Consider the following 15,263-nt stretch of genomic DNA (forward strand, 5'->3'; position numbering starts at 1 on the left):
AGTAAATTAATAATTTATTTTTGGGTTTGGATTCAAAGATATTTTTCGCTAACACAAAGATGTTGTAGATGTTCGACTGAGAAGAAATTTAAGTTTTATTTAGATAATTTCAAGTTTTTGAAGTGAAAACTTCTTTAGCGGCGTTGAGCACTTTTTCTGTAATAGGTATAAAATCTTAAACTCGCGTCAGGACACGTGACCTGATCGAAAAAGCGTAAGACGGATACCATTCCAAAATATCAAACATGCTCAACGTTAAAAATCAAGTTTTCACTTCTGCCGGCACTCCCGGAGTGCAACCCGTCTTTTTTTTATGTTTTTGTCATTTCATCAATTTTTTTCTCCAATGTGTTGTGACCTTAACAATCAGGGCTGTATTTTTTATCCCATCAAATTGAATGTGCCACCCATTAAACATAACCATCCGCCAGGTACCACAAAGCAGTAGAACTGTGGCGTCGCTACCGCGAAGCCGCAGCCGCAGTACGCGCGTTCGCGGACACGCACGAAGGTGCGCTGCACGCGCTGCGACCGGACGACGCGCCCGCTACTGCACATGTAAGTCATTTGTTTGTTTTACATGGTGTGATATAATTTTTTGCAATAAAATTCCCTATCGTGCGTTGCTAGACGGAATTAAAACCAAAATTTATAACTTACTTTTTTCTATAGTCATAAGCCGTGCTATGTACACGTGCATATCTATCCCTCTCTCTCTTTTTTTTAAGTTATTTTTGTCATTTTACTCATTAGGTATTCATGTTTTCACATAGGGTTACTCTCGCAATTTTAATAAATATAAGGATGACGTTTACATTATAGTTTAAAAAATTCATACGATGAGTAAAAAGGAATGGTCGTTCCATTGATGCTTCTTATTTATTGCTAAAGAATATATAATTACAGTATGATAAAAAATATAAGCTATGTTTTAACTGTAAAAAACAATTATGAAATCTGCAAGATCTAGTCCAGTGTTTCCCAAACAATTTTGACTCTACTGCCCTTTATAATATATTGTTAATTAAATAATACTTATGGCATTGAATTATTTTTTGTTAAATCATCTTCAAAATTTCAATAAACTTTATCTGCATATTGTTTTCTTCCATAGAAACAACACTGATAGAATATGCGCTGTTCATATTTTTTCTTTGATATCATATACATATTATCTTTCAGTAATTTACATTTAAATAATAAATAAATAAATATGGCACGACTCTTGCTATATTCATATCTTGCAATGATAGCCAAGGCCTTCACAACACAGTTTGGGAACCCCGTATCTAGTCATTGACACTAGTGGGCACGTAAAATGCACTGAGCAAGTACACAAAAAGTTACAATGAGTCAACATTTAGCACCTCATGTATGTGCCGTTGACCCCGCAGTTTGGAATACGCAAAGGTTTTTGATTAGCGAATTGTTTATGATTTTGGTGGTGTCTCGTTTTGTTGCCGTTAGATGGCGTTGAAATTAATTTCAAGTATAATTGATGTTTAATTTTATAACAGTCTGTTTATTAATATATTTCCTGGTTGTATCTATTACTATACTCAGATGTAATATTTATATTTCAATTCAATTTAATTGAAGGTATTTTTTTATTTTAAATGAAACTATTGACTACTGTCTTAGTACTTGCGCACTTGTACTTTTAACTGAAAAATGAATTTATAAATTACAGTAACTATATAATTAATAAAAATACTATTATAATTTGTTTATGTTTTTTGTGTGCGCACAGCGCAAATGTCATAAAAACAGTGATATTCATCCGCATATCTTTTTGACTCCTATATTCAATATACATTATAATGTGTTCTTGTACGAATAAAATCTTTTATATTCCTCCTTAAAAATAACATAAATTCATACAAATATAATCTGCAATATAAATTCACTGCCAATACTTAGTCGCCAAATACGACTCAGACTATATCCGAGCGTGATGTCATGCTTGCAAGCCTCCGCAAACACTGTTCACATTTTGTATACGTTTATCCTTTGATATTTTTACTAACTGCATATTATGTTAAACCAAGTTATAATACAAGCTGGTGGGTTGACTTCGCGCGGGATTTGTTGGTAAATCTTAATATTCCATGATATTTAGTTTTATAGCATTCAAAACTTTATAAATGTCTTATTACTTTGAATTTTAATTAACGAAGCTTTTTACATGTTAAAAATATTTGATCCATTTACGTCTTACGTATCGTCTTACAAAATAGCAGTTTGCCCCGGCTACACCTGGGTGTTGAAACGGGATAGAAAAAATATCCTTAAAATCGGTGAAGTAGTTTGAGTTAAATTAATTCGTAACAAAACAAAAAAAAAATGTAAATTTCCTCAGTAACTAGTTCAGATTTCTTATTCACTATTAATAAGATATAATAGAAAATATCACATAACAGAATGGAAAAGGCTTTATATCTTTGATGTATGTTTGCAATACGCGAAAGATTCACACGATTCAATAGATTTGAGTTTACACAACGGACTTTCAAGTATACACCCGGTTTGTAAACGTGCAAACAATCGTACCTTCCGTTATTTCGAACTCGTAAAATAACATTAAAAATCCTTTTTTAACTTACGTTTTATAAAGTTCCTTAAAATTTAAATCTGGTTTCCGAACGATAATCAACAATAAATCGTTGTAAAGTCTTGTAAACTTTTCTAAATTGTTGGCACAAATTTATACTAGTAGTAGTGATAAAATAGAATGTTTTGTGTGTGTTCAATATAATGGAATAAAATTTATTACCTTAATAAACGTTCTAAAAAGTTTGGGATCGATGGTTGGTTGTTTATTACTCCATTCCACACAAATAGGACATCGGATCAGGGTAAAATTTAACACAAAGATTAAACTTATATACCAGCCGAGTGAAGCCACAGCCTGAAGCTAGTTCTTAAATAAAACGTTTTGAATTAAAGTAACGAACATTTGGCGTCAACAAATTAAATTTATATGTAATCTATACTTACTTATGAAATTTTTTACAATCTGTATCTAGGGCACTAGTAAATGACTTAACCTAATCTTACACATTTAATTCTGTATAATGCTGCTGTTCTAGTAACCTATTTGATGGAAGCCATAGTGTTATTGCTTCTTATTATTTTTATATTAATTTGATTTACACACTATTCTTAGCCGTAAATCAAGGTAAAGTTTTTAAGCATGAGTCGGATTTGTATAAATTTTTGGAGATTTAAATATAAAACACATAACCATCCAGAGATAGAATTAAATAAAGGAAAGGTCTAAAACCGAAGTGCTGGTTATCTATAATTGGAATTTGAAATCTATATATATAAAACTCAAAGGTGACTGATATAGTGATCTATCAACGCACAGCCCAAACCACTGGACGTATCGAGCTGAAATTTGGCATGCAGGTAGATGTTAGGACGTAGCTGTAGGCATCTGCTAAGAAAGGATTTCCCGAAATTCTTGCGGGAACGGGGATAAACGGGGATGCACATACAAAGTCGTGGGCGGAAGCTAGTATGTAATAAAAGAATATATTCAAATACATGCAATATTTTGAGAAAATAATGTACGAATAATTGAATCCGTTAATCGATTATGGGAAATACATTTGTAAAAAACAGAAAACATGATAAACTTTTGACCTTGTTAAATTGTTTTTAATCTGTTCTCATCATTAATATTGAGGTGAAAATATGATCTTATCAGCTTAAAGTAGGTTCAAAGTTTACTGAATCATTTAATGAAATTAAAATAAAATATAATATAATATACTAAATGTAAACTATATTATAACTTGCAAACACATATGTAAGTGTCTTTATTATAGTGTTAATTGCTTTTTTAATGGATTCTTGTGAACACTTTGTTGTTAGCATAGGCGACATGATAAGGATAAAAAAGAGTTGGTAAGAACATTTGTGACAAAAACCAATGTACAAAAACTACATTTATTATTCGTATAGATAGGCGCATGTGGGTACTATTTCTAGTTAAAAGTAGACAATAATTACTTTTTACATTAATAAAAACATTTTTGACGTGACAACGTTTTAGGATAATTCGATAGAGCCGGCTGCACGCACGAAAAAACATGACTCAAGCGGCGTTACCTCGCTCTGAGGCGTTCCATAGTGCAAGCGAGAGCGCGGCACGAGCGACAAAGAAGCACAATCGGACGTTGTCACGATCAACTATCATCAGTAAACTGACTTTACGGACAACCAATTTTATTTTATATTTTTGATTATTAAGATATAATTTAAAGCGCGATTGGTTGTAAGTGGTTATAATCAACAAACCAAATATAAAGCAACAAGGACAAAAAGGCGATTATCAAAACATGTGAATTCTAGAGGTTATCCGCATTGACGCACCTTTAACGCTAGCGACTAAATAAAAACAGTTATCAGTTAATTTTCACCGAAACAGCAATCGAAATGTAATGAATAGCGAGAGCTAAATCGCGAATAATTATGATAAGAGCCTGATAACGGCACATTCAACCAACCAGAGGCCAGTAGCTCTGCAGGCGTCCACGCGCGCGGACGTCTGTGAAGCGAGCGAATAAAACAAATAAACGCGAACAAAAACGAACAAACTCGAAATCACACTCGAATAATTTAAGCCTTAGTGCAAACGAAACGTCAAAAATCCCGCGCAAAGTGACGCGTCGGTGCAAGGTCGTCGCATACATTGTGATCACAAATGCATGAAACTGTATGCATAATTTTGTTTGATTTTTATGTGATAATAATGCCCGTTTACATGATTTATTGCTTCCAGTAGTGTTCCAGTCGTGTTATTTATAATATAGTCGTTAACAGCTCGCGAAAGAAATATTTTTAACCAGATGAATATTAATTAGCTCATTTATCGAAGATCAATAGTCATTTAAGTTGACGAACTTTGTACTTAAATAGTATCCGCGATGTCAACATAGTTAATTAAAAGCGAAACGGAAATACGAGTTTGTTATCTCCGTGAGACTCGTAGTTTAATTCCATTCCATATATTATATTCCACAAATACCTATTGTACTATATTTCATTTTGACAATATGATAAAATAACTAGCGGTCCGCCCCGGCTTCGCCCGTGGTACATATGAAAAATAGATGTTGGCCGATTCTCAGACTTGCCCGATATGCACAGAAAATTTCATGAGAATCGGTCCACCCGTTTCGGAGGAGTATGCAGACTAACATTGTGATTTGTGACACGAGAATTTTATATATAAGATAGGTATATGAATTCTGTGTTAATTTGTAAAAAAATGTAATCGCGCACCATACATAATTTGGTGGCGTATTTATTTCAAACATTTTTAACCGATAACTATTTCCTCAACTTATCAAAATTAAAATATGCTGAAAACATTAATTGATATTTCAACACGGCAGTACAACACGGGTTTTACATAGGAATTTCAATATTTTTTTAATATAATTAGGTACTAATTAGTGATAAATAACGAAACGAGGACTGGTTCCATTCATTGGTACGATGTAAACGATCCTGGATGCATGGAACGTCCTTGCATCTGGCCATGACTCGATGTTCCAAATTTGAATCTATTCAAAAACAATTGAATTTGGATGTGTCAGTGCAGAAGTTAGTGTTATAGCGTGCAGACGTGTGAGCAAGTAACCCGTGCCATAAACAATTTTAAAGTTTATATAAATCTTGTGAATATGTGTCAGTGAGTGCAAGCGATATGGGATTTCACGTGATAAGGAATGTGTGTCAAATGTGTCAGTGATTTTGGATGATAATGTCGCTACAAGAGGTGAGTGTCTGAGTGATTGCATCGGATTTAGCATATCTGAAGGTAGATTGAGATCTCGTTTTGTAAACAGAATTATGAGATAAAATTTCGTCGTTCTTGTAAGATTTTGCAATGTTGTTTTAACACATATTTTGTACGTGATGAATATGGTGTGTTTTGTTTATCATTTAATTTTAGATTAAAATGCAAAGATAAGATACAGTTGTTCGTAATGTTAGGATTTTTTTTTTGTTTTCTCTCTTGATGTTTATGTTATACAACATTACCGAACTATTATTGATTTGGCGTTACTTGATAACTGAAAGTTAACTTATTTAATAGAAAAATACTTAAATCACATTAAAGAAGTCTCATTGGTAATTTTTCTGTTAATTTCAATTATGCTTGTCACTGATTTTGTTATGATTATCTGGTTAAATATTTATATATACCCACATAAGTTCAATACATTAGTTAGTAACGAAACCTGATTTCTAGAATACCAATAAAACAAGAAATAATACAATTCGCGATTGTAATTATTGAAGTCAATCGTAAATTACTTTCTAAGTAAATAGGTTTCAATTAATTGTATCGTTATTTTCAACGTGTTACGAGTTACGACTCCTTACTCTTAATAAAAAAAAATGTTGACTTTCTCCAGAAAAAATATTTTTTAACTACCTAAAGTAAGTTTTAATGAACGGTGTGAAATCCTCAATTACTGCGATATTTCACCTCTCAAGTCACTACCTCATAAAATATGAAAAAGAGTTGCAGAAATGTAATACTTTTTACGCTGTTTTAATCCTTATTATATATGTTCTTATTCAATAACTTCATTTTATTAGTAACCAACATACAATACAGTAGATATTTTCCCTGTATATGAATTATGAGTATAAACAAAGGTTTCTGGCATGGGACATCCCTACTTCCCAATAGGTATTAGGCAGTAGGGATGTCCCATGTATTTTCCTTACTCTAATTAAATAAACAACGTATGACGTCACTGTTAGTCCATATTCCTCAGAAAGACAATTTAAATCTATACCGACCTAATGTTTATATGAAAATGAATAATAGTGGCTCATACAGTTATACCAGTAGGTATACTCATTATAATTAGTATAGAACTGTTTCAAAACCAAAAACAAACATTAGTAGGTAATTTGGTTAGAACCTACCGAAGGGAGCGTGTTAATTTGTGAAAACAGAATTCCACATAATTAAACCGAATGCCGACTTTCCAAGGACTTCCTAATCGATGTAGAAGTTACTGTTAGACTGGTGAAATGTGGATCTGTAATATATAGGAGTTTTGTAAAACGGTTGTTGGTATGAATAATTAGCATAGTTGAAATAGCGAAAAAATACGGGGTAATAAGATGAAATTATGGTACTGTAATCGATCCTTGATAAGTATGCAAAGTTTGGTTTAAATCTGTCCGTTTAAAGTGGATGAAAATCGGGAAAAAAATGTTGCTGTGTGTATTTTGTAGAAGTATTGCACGCCTCATAAGCGAAGCGTTGAAGTGGGTACTACTGTCACTTCGCGCAAAACATCTGATTTTTCAAACTTAAAATTTCTATGTTCACTTAACGATTATATTAAAAGAGTCATTCTCTATACAAATTTCCTCATTTCACACCGTCTGGGATTGTTTTCCTTTGAATACAGCTGAATTTTGCGCACAATTCCTTAGTTATTCATATGACTCATATACTAACATTAACTGATTTTAAATAGCATAGTTAAGAAGCGTTCAAATAAACGTTAACATAAGGATTGTAGGTCAAAGAGGTCAGTCTCCGCGTGTTAAATTCACAAAAAGTCGATTTCAATGTATTTAAAACATTATGTTAATTTTGAATGCATACCTACTGTATACCCACTGAATTTAACAGTTTTTGTGCAGTTCAAATTAGCAATAGTTACAATATACAATAATGTTAATTAATGTATAAAATACCGTATTTTACTTATGGAAATGTACCTATACTTATGCTTACGGAAAAAATATCTCAAAATATTTTTTAAGCCCTAAATACACCCTAAAGCATTAGGTAAATTAGAATATTTTGAATATATATCTAAAACTTCAAAGTTCTACCTGCAAATATCTTAATGGTGAGGGTGCGGCGTGGTTGTGGAACACTCCCTCCAATCAATATAGAGGAGTGGAAACGTCGACTCACACGATACCCATGTTCCTACTACATATCTGTGGTCTTCTATTAAAAAAGGTTCAGCAAATTAGTTGAATACATTAAAATGTTTTATAAAGTTTTAAAGGAAAGTGCTAAAGATGGTACAATGGTCAGGCGTCCAGGAATCGCGAGAGACTTAGGCTCGAATACCGCGTCACATTCGAACTGTTTAATTCATTTCTAAAAAAAAGTTACAAAAAATTTTTTGTATTTTTTTTTATATTTTCACTCAAAAAAAAACATGCACGGTATCAGATAAAGTCTTTTCGAGTGTAGCTAATTTTACAAGATTGAATTACAAGCCTAGATGAAAAATATAAGACTGTTTGTGTTTTAATAGAAACGTTTCGTTCAGAATTATTTGTATCCACTTGTATATAAATTATAGTGTTGCACTAAATTGGTTGCCAATAAAGATCATACGATCGATATTCAATGCTCCATTGCTAGCTGGGCTGTGGTTATTAATAAGTCTAGACATGGGAGTAACTTAGAAGCTAGGCTCTGGCAAGGTACTAGTTATTATTCTGTGGTTCTGGTTAGGTTTTTCATGAAAGCTGACTTAATAAATTTTGAAATGTAAATAGACCGTACGTTTAAATATGAAGGAAGAATATTTAAAATCTTTGCATATCTAAATATAAATTTTCCGCAATAAAAATATAATTATTATAGATAGGTATTGCTTAGATAAGATATTATGCTCATTGATACCAAAAAAAAAACTAAAAATCGACCTATCTTAACTTGAGAATATATATACCGAATTGTAGATTACAGGCTTGTAAACAATTTTTTGATTAATCAAGTTTAAATAGATTTCTGTGAACCAATTTTTCAAGGGCTGATTTTTCAATCCATGGTTAAAACTAATTCGTCGAATGATGTATAAAACTACCATTTGAAAAACGTATTCTAATTAAATGGTTAAACGAACTTACCTGTAAGTGAAGTTCTACCATAATTATACGAAGCTCCTTGTCTGAGACGGTTTTTACTATGGTAGTCTACGGTTTCATGCTAGTAGCCATCACAATGTATCCAAGCTAAAAAAAAAAAAAAAAAAAAAAAAAACAAAAACACGACAATATCCGGAACGCAACTGTCAAACTTCATTACTTTTAAAGCAAGAAGTTTCATGAACAACTCAGACTTGGTCAGAGGTGGGTAGGGTGGGAACAGGTACCGTCTCAGACAAGGAGCTTCGTATAATTATGGTAGAACTTCACTTACAGGTAAGTTCGTTTAACCATTTAATTATACTCTCTCCTTGTCTGAGACGGTTTTTACTATGGTAGATGTTTAAAGATTCATGAGTTGTGAATGAAACCATTTATAATAAATCAAATGAATTTTTTATTTATTTCAAAATATTACAAATATTCTTATAACTAGAGACAAGTTTTTCTTAAATATTTGTACTCAGATTACAAATAGTATCAGAGAAGGATAAAGGATCTTCTATTATAGGCCTATTGTAAAACCTAGCAAATACAGAAGAACCTCTAGACCAGCCAGCAGTCTTACGGATAAGGTCTATGCTAAGACCCGCCCTGTTTGCTGCCGACGTAGTCGCGTGTCTGGTACTATGGGCAGAAAAAACAGACACATCTATCCCAGATTCACACAATACGGATTTTATCCAACGACTTATTGTTTGAGATGAAGCCTTCTTATATGGTTTTTTAAATGTTAAAATCAGGTGATCTATGTTTTGCCTTAATTTTTCTGTGGCTTTTAAATAAATTTTTATAATTTCTACAGGGCAGATTTCTTTTTCCGTAAACGACTGCAAATGTAAGATTGGTTGAAATGAATTTTTATTTGACGTTTTTATAATGTCTGGGATTTTAATTTGAACTCCGCTTTGTGTAAATTTAATATTTGATACTTTTATTAGGGACAGTGTTTGAACCCTATGTCCCGTAGTAAGAGCTAACATTATAACAAGTTTTTTAGTAGCCCTTTGTAAATCCAAATTATTATTCGTATAATTTTTACCTATATATTCTAATACTAAGCCTGGGTCCCAAGTCATATTATATTTTGGTTTAGGTGGTTTCATTTTAAACACACCTTTTAAGAATCTTTTTATTCTATCATCTGCACTAACTTTCGGTCCCATTATTAATACAATAGCTGATCTAATGGTATTAAGGGTACCATATGAGGCACCTGAGTTAAAACGTTCACTTAAAAAATTTAAAATAAATGGGACTGAAGTTTGAAAAGGATCTAATTTAAACCTATTACAAAAACTCCACCATAATTTAAGAGAGCTATCATATTGTTTGATAGTATTGCTAGATAGTGAATTTAACATAATTCCTAAGGCTGAGTTTGGAGTGCCCCGTCTCACGAACGCCTCGCTGACAGCAGCCCTGCAGCCAGGGTAAGTTGTTGATGAAGGGGGTGTGTTTCTCTGTAAGGAGAAGATAATAAATTTGGATTGGGTTCGAAAATTAACATTTTTCCAACTAGAAGAGTCTGTAATGTGGGAAACCAGGCTTGGGATTTCCATAAAGGAAATACCAAGATACCTTCTGCTTTATCACATTGTATTTTTCTAATGCATTTTAAAACTAATGAGAAAGGAGGAAATGCATAAAAAAAATATTTACTCCATTTAACAGTAAATGCATCTACAGCAAACGCTTCAGGATCTTGTTTCCATGAGATAAACTTCTTACATTTGTTATTGATTCTAGAGGCAAATAAATCAATTTCTGGGCAGCCAAATTGTTGTACAATTTCATCATAGGCAGTATTTGAAAGTTCCCATTCTATGTTTATTTTCCTTGATTCAAAGTCAGCTTCAAAATTATCTTTTGAATTTATGTATGACGCATACACCCAGATATTTTTTCTCTCGCAATATTGCCAAAAAATCCTAGCCATTTCATTTAAATGAGGAAATTGAACACCACCCATTTTGTTAATATATGCTACTGCTGTTGTGTTATCCACTCTGAGTAAGATTTCACAATGACTTAGGTCTTTTGTAAAAGATTGAAGTCCTAGATAAGCTGCCTTAATTTCTAAGAAATTGATATGGTTTTGCCTCTCAGTGGAAGACCATGAACCTGAAGCTCGCTCTATACCACAAGCTGCTCCCCAGCCAGTGGTTGAGGCATCTGTCTGAATTTCTAGAGAAAAATTATAATTTTGAATCGGGTTAGACCTATCTATGTTCTTTGTCCACCATTCTAATTCGGAAGTAACTATTTTTGATAATTCCATTTTTTCATCATAATTGTTATCCTTTTTAATTAAAGCAAGATATCTCTCCCTTTCTAGAAGTTTTGTATATACCCATGAATAAGGTATAGCTGGACAAACTGAAGTTAATTTTCCTAGCAGTTGAGAAAATTCCCTTATTTTACAAGACTTAATTTTCTTGAAATAATTAACTTTTTCTATTATAGATAATTGTTTTTCTAGAGGTACCGATAAGGACATTGATCTTGAATCTATAATTAGGCCCAGGTAAGTACAAGTCTTTTTAGGTGTGAAAATACTCTTTTCAAGGTTAATAATAAAACCTAGATCTTGAAACAAAGTGCACGAAATCTCTATATCCTTCCTACATTGTTCTTTTGATGAGTTAAAATATATTATATCGTCTAAGTAAGATGTCAGGACAATATTTTTATTTCTAAGGTAGGTACATATTGGTTTCATAAGTTTTGTGAATACAAAAGGGGCTGTGCATAAACCAAAAGGTAAGCAGTTAAATTCATACAACTTATTGTCAAATTTAAACCTCAAAAACTTTTTTGATTCATTTGAAATAGCCACACTAAAGTATGCATCTTTCAAATCTAATTTTGCCATATACCAGTCTTGAGTAATTAATTTACATGCTGTTCTCATGTCTTCTAATTTGAAATGACATGTATCAATGTATTGATTTAATTCTTTTAAATTCAATATAAACCTGAATGTACCATTTGGTTTTGGAATTACAAATATTGGTGATATAAACTGGCCCACTATATATTCACATTGAGATACAGCACCCAAATTTATTAATTTTTCAATTTCCCATTCAATAATTTCTTTTTCTTTGTTAGACCAAGACTGATGGGGTCCTGTATGCTCTGGAGGGATAAAATTAAATGGGATATTGTATCCCTGAACCCATTGTAAGATTACCGGGTCATTAGTAATTTTTAACCAGTTATGAGAAAAAAATTTCAATTTACCGGCATGTACCTCTAGTATCTGCGATATTTGTTTTGGGGTTGTCGACTGGGGCGCTGGGCTTGAGGTCTCTTCCGCTGTTGTAGAGGCCTCTGGCCCTGGGCTTGCTGGGGAGTCTGAATTTGCTTGGCTGGCACGCTGCGAGGTTGATGATGTGCTTGCCCGCTGCGGGGTTGAGAATGGTGTTGCAGCGGGCTCTTCCAGTTTTCCTGTCTTATAGGTCTTTTAATTTGGGAGCCTGTTTTTTGAATGCTCTGGGCCGCTTTAATAAGTTCCCCACAGTTTTTACCAAAAAGGTATTCGTCTGTTTTTACCTTTTTGACTGCTTCCCTTATAACTGGACTTGTTCCCGCAAGAGCAAAAAATTTTCTCGATTCGGAGTCTTGGTGGAGAACTTCTGCGGCTAGTTTTGCGGAGTCATTCAGTTGTTCTACAATTTCTTTGGTATTTATATTACCCTTAAGGACACAGGTAAGTGCCTTACCTAATGCGACCATCATTTTACCTATTAACGCCTGACGGAAAACTATTCGTTTGTCTCGCTTCTTACTGGCTTCATTCATAGCCGCTGCTATCTCTTCATTCAAGACAGGCGGTACAGCTGCCATAAAATTTATTGGTGAGGGGTATTTCTTTGTTAAATTTTCTCTGGCTTCTTTTCCAAGTCCCTGATGAATGATGTTTGTCCATCGTTCTGTCAGCTGCTGCTGTATCTCCCCACCAACAATGTTTTCCTTCTCACCTTCCTTGCCCAGGGCTAACAGAAGCTCCTCTGGGATATCTTCGACTGTAAATAATATAAAACAAAATGTTATTCATTTCTCATACTACTATATGATTTTATTTATTTAGGGAACAAACATTTCTGTCAGGCTGTGGTTGTAACTGTCTATCCACAAGTGATAGCACTAGAAAGTAAGAATAAAATGTCTATCCGCTAAGTGATAGCGCTGAAATGTATATATCTGACACTGTCTATCCGCTAGGTGATAGCGCTGAAATGTATATAATATATAACTGACATTGTCTACCTGCTAGTGGTAGCGCTAAGTCAAAAATTAGTATTGGGCCTGTACACTAGTTTAATAGGTACTAAATCTACCACAGTTATCCAGTCGTTTGAAGTAGGTAAGATTTGGGTTAACAATATTACCTGTCAAGTCTTCAGTGCATTCAACAGGAGGAGGAGGAGGAGTCCCTGGACTTGACTCTCTATCTCTATCAGTTCTGCCTTCACATTTCTTCAATTTTCTTTCCAGTTTTTTTAATTTCTTCCACAAATCTTCTTGGGAATAGGAATCTGATCTTTTTCTTTTCCCCATTTTCACTTCACAATTATTTTAGATAGTGATTTTTGCAACGCAAACACAAGAGAGATAAAACACGCGCGATCCGTAGGTACAATGAGAAAGTTTTTTCAGGAAACGGAAATGACTAGTGTACGAATATAACGAACCTAACAAAAAACCCGCTTTTTCGTTCAGAAAAACACTCATGTCATGTTGACATGTACAAACAGGTTGCAATGCATAAACATAACATAAACATAACCTCTAAACCGGTACATACGCGATATTTAATGATATTCTTTGGTAAAACGACGTTAATATCTTCGTTTGACTACCAAAAAACTTTTATGCTATGTATCACTTACCCCTTGAACGTTAGTAAGAATTTAATCCATTTATGTACCTTTAATGCACTCGTCATTGTAAGATTTCCTTTGCATTTATAAGCTTGTAGCACTTGATTTATTCAATTTACAGTGGAACATGATATTAAAACTTAGTATTAGTAATTAATACACTTGTTTTTAAATGAAATTTTCATTTTTATAAAAATAAACAAAATTTTACTGTGATGGCTTGCGCACAAAAAAACGTAATGAAGTTTGACAGTTGCGTTCCGGATATTGTCGTGTTTTTGTTTTTTTTTTTTTTTTTTTTTTTTTTTAGCTTGGATACATTGTGATGGCTACTAGCATGAAACCGTAGACTACCATAGTAAAAACCGTCTCAGACAAGGAGAGAGTATAATTGCCCGTATTTGACAGTTTACGTGACATTTTAATATTATCGTGTAATACTTTATTGGACGGATAATTTTTATCCAAGCATTGAAAAATCGGCCCTACATAAATAACATAATAAAGATAACAGAAAATCCTATTTACGTGTTAATATGATAAAACCTCTATTAATCTAGATGCAATTAGTCGTGAGAATAATTATTCAATGATTATATAAAACAAGTAAATGTAACGTCTAACAATAGATTGGTTATATCATTATAACCCACGTGTTTAATTGTTGATGATAGTTTGATATATGTATGAGTCTATAGAAAAATATGTAAGTTGTGTATCGGTATCTATGATATATCTACGTTTTATAGCACAAGCTTGAATGTTTATTTATTTTAATTAATAAGTATTACTGTCGCATACCGTGAGTGCAATAATGTCAATCGCAACAACATCATTGACTTGAAAACAGATTAAAAAAAGTTTAACACTATATTAGTTTAATTTTTTTACGAATAAATATGTAACAAACTTCTTCAAATAAAAGATATTTCAATACACATTTACTTCAAATCCGTCAAGGCTATTAAATGCCTATAAAATATTGCACACGTTACACCAATAATAAAGACGAGATGTAAATTACATTATTTTTAACTATGACAAGGTCAAACGTGCCATCCGCCAAAAAATATGCTTTCCCGACGAATATGTGATCTACTTTCAGTGCGCTGACGCAAGAATCAATATCTACATTAGACGTTAAATATAATAAAATATGTAAACCTGCAGCCAGAAATATTTTATGAGTTTGTGTGTGTGTCTGTACCATCACAGCACATCAATGCATGACGATTTGCATACATTTGTTTATAAGGGACATTATTTGTTATGATGGTTCTTAGCTATAGGTATTTGGTGGTAGAAGAAACATTTAACAAAATATAGTTATCTGTATTGGTCACAATTTAAGCCAATATTTTAGCTAAGAATGGTAAATTTTCGTTTTAGCATCGTTTTGTAATAGGAAGTCTCATGAGGTTATATTAATTATAA

The 15,263-nt window shown here is 32.8% G+C and overlaps 2 protein-coding genes across 2 annotated transcripts in view; one reads left to right on the top strand and one right to left on the bottom strand.

The window, feature by feature from the left end:
• Positions 1-15,263, top strand: part of LOC149909200 (muscle-specific protein 300 kDa-like) — a 137,845-nt gene that overhangs the window by 106,493 nt on the left and 16,089 nt on the right. Inside the window, exon 42 of the mRNA XM_090101431.1 lies at positions 432-558. Within this exon, the coding sequence (XP_089957557.1) occupies positions 432-558 (127 nt within the window). The remainder of the gene's footprint in view (positions 1-431; positions 559-15,263) is intronic.
• LOC149909201 (uncharacterized) lies at positions 12,198-13,506 on the bottom strand. Its single transcript, XM_090101430.1, has 2 exons — positions 13,338-13,506; positions 12,198-12,971 (listed from the first exon to the last, which is right to left on the bottom strand). The coding sequence occupies exons 1-2, from the start codon at positions 13,504-13,506 to the stop codon at positions 12,199-12,201; spliced, it is 942 nt and encodes a 313-aa protein (XP_089957556.1). The 3' UTR covers position 12,198.

The sequence above is a fragment of the Colias eurytheme genome, chromosome 4, assembly GCF_061535395.1.
Source record: "Colias eurytheme isolate Ceu_HAF_F1 chromosome 4, ilColEury1 Martin Lab GWU primary, whole genome shotgun sequence".
Classification (NCBI taxonomy): Eukaryota; Metazoa; Arthropoda; class Insecta; order Lepidoptera; family Pieridae; genus Colias; species Colias eurytheme.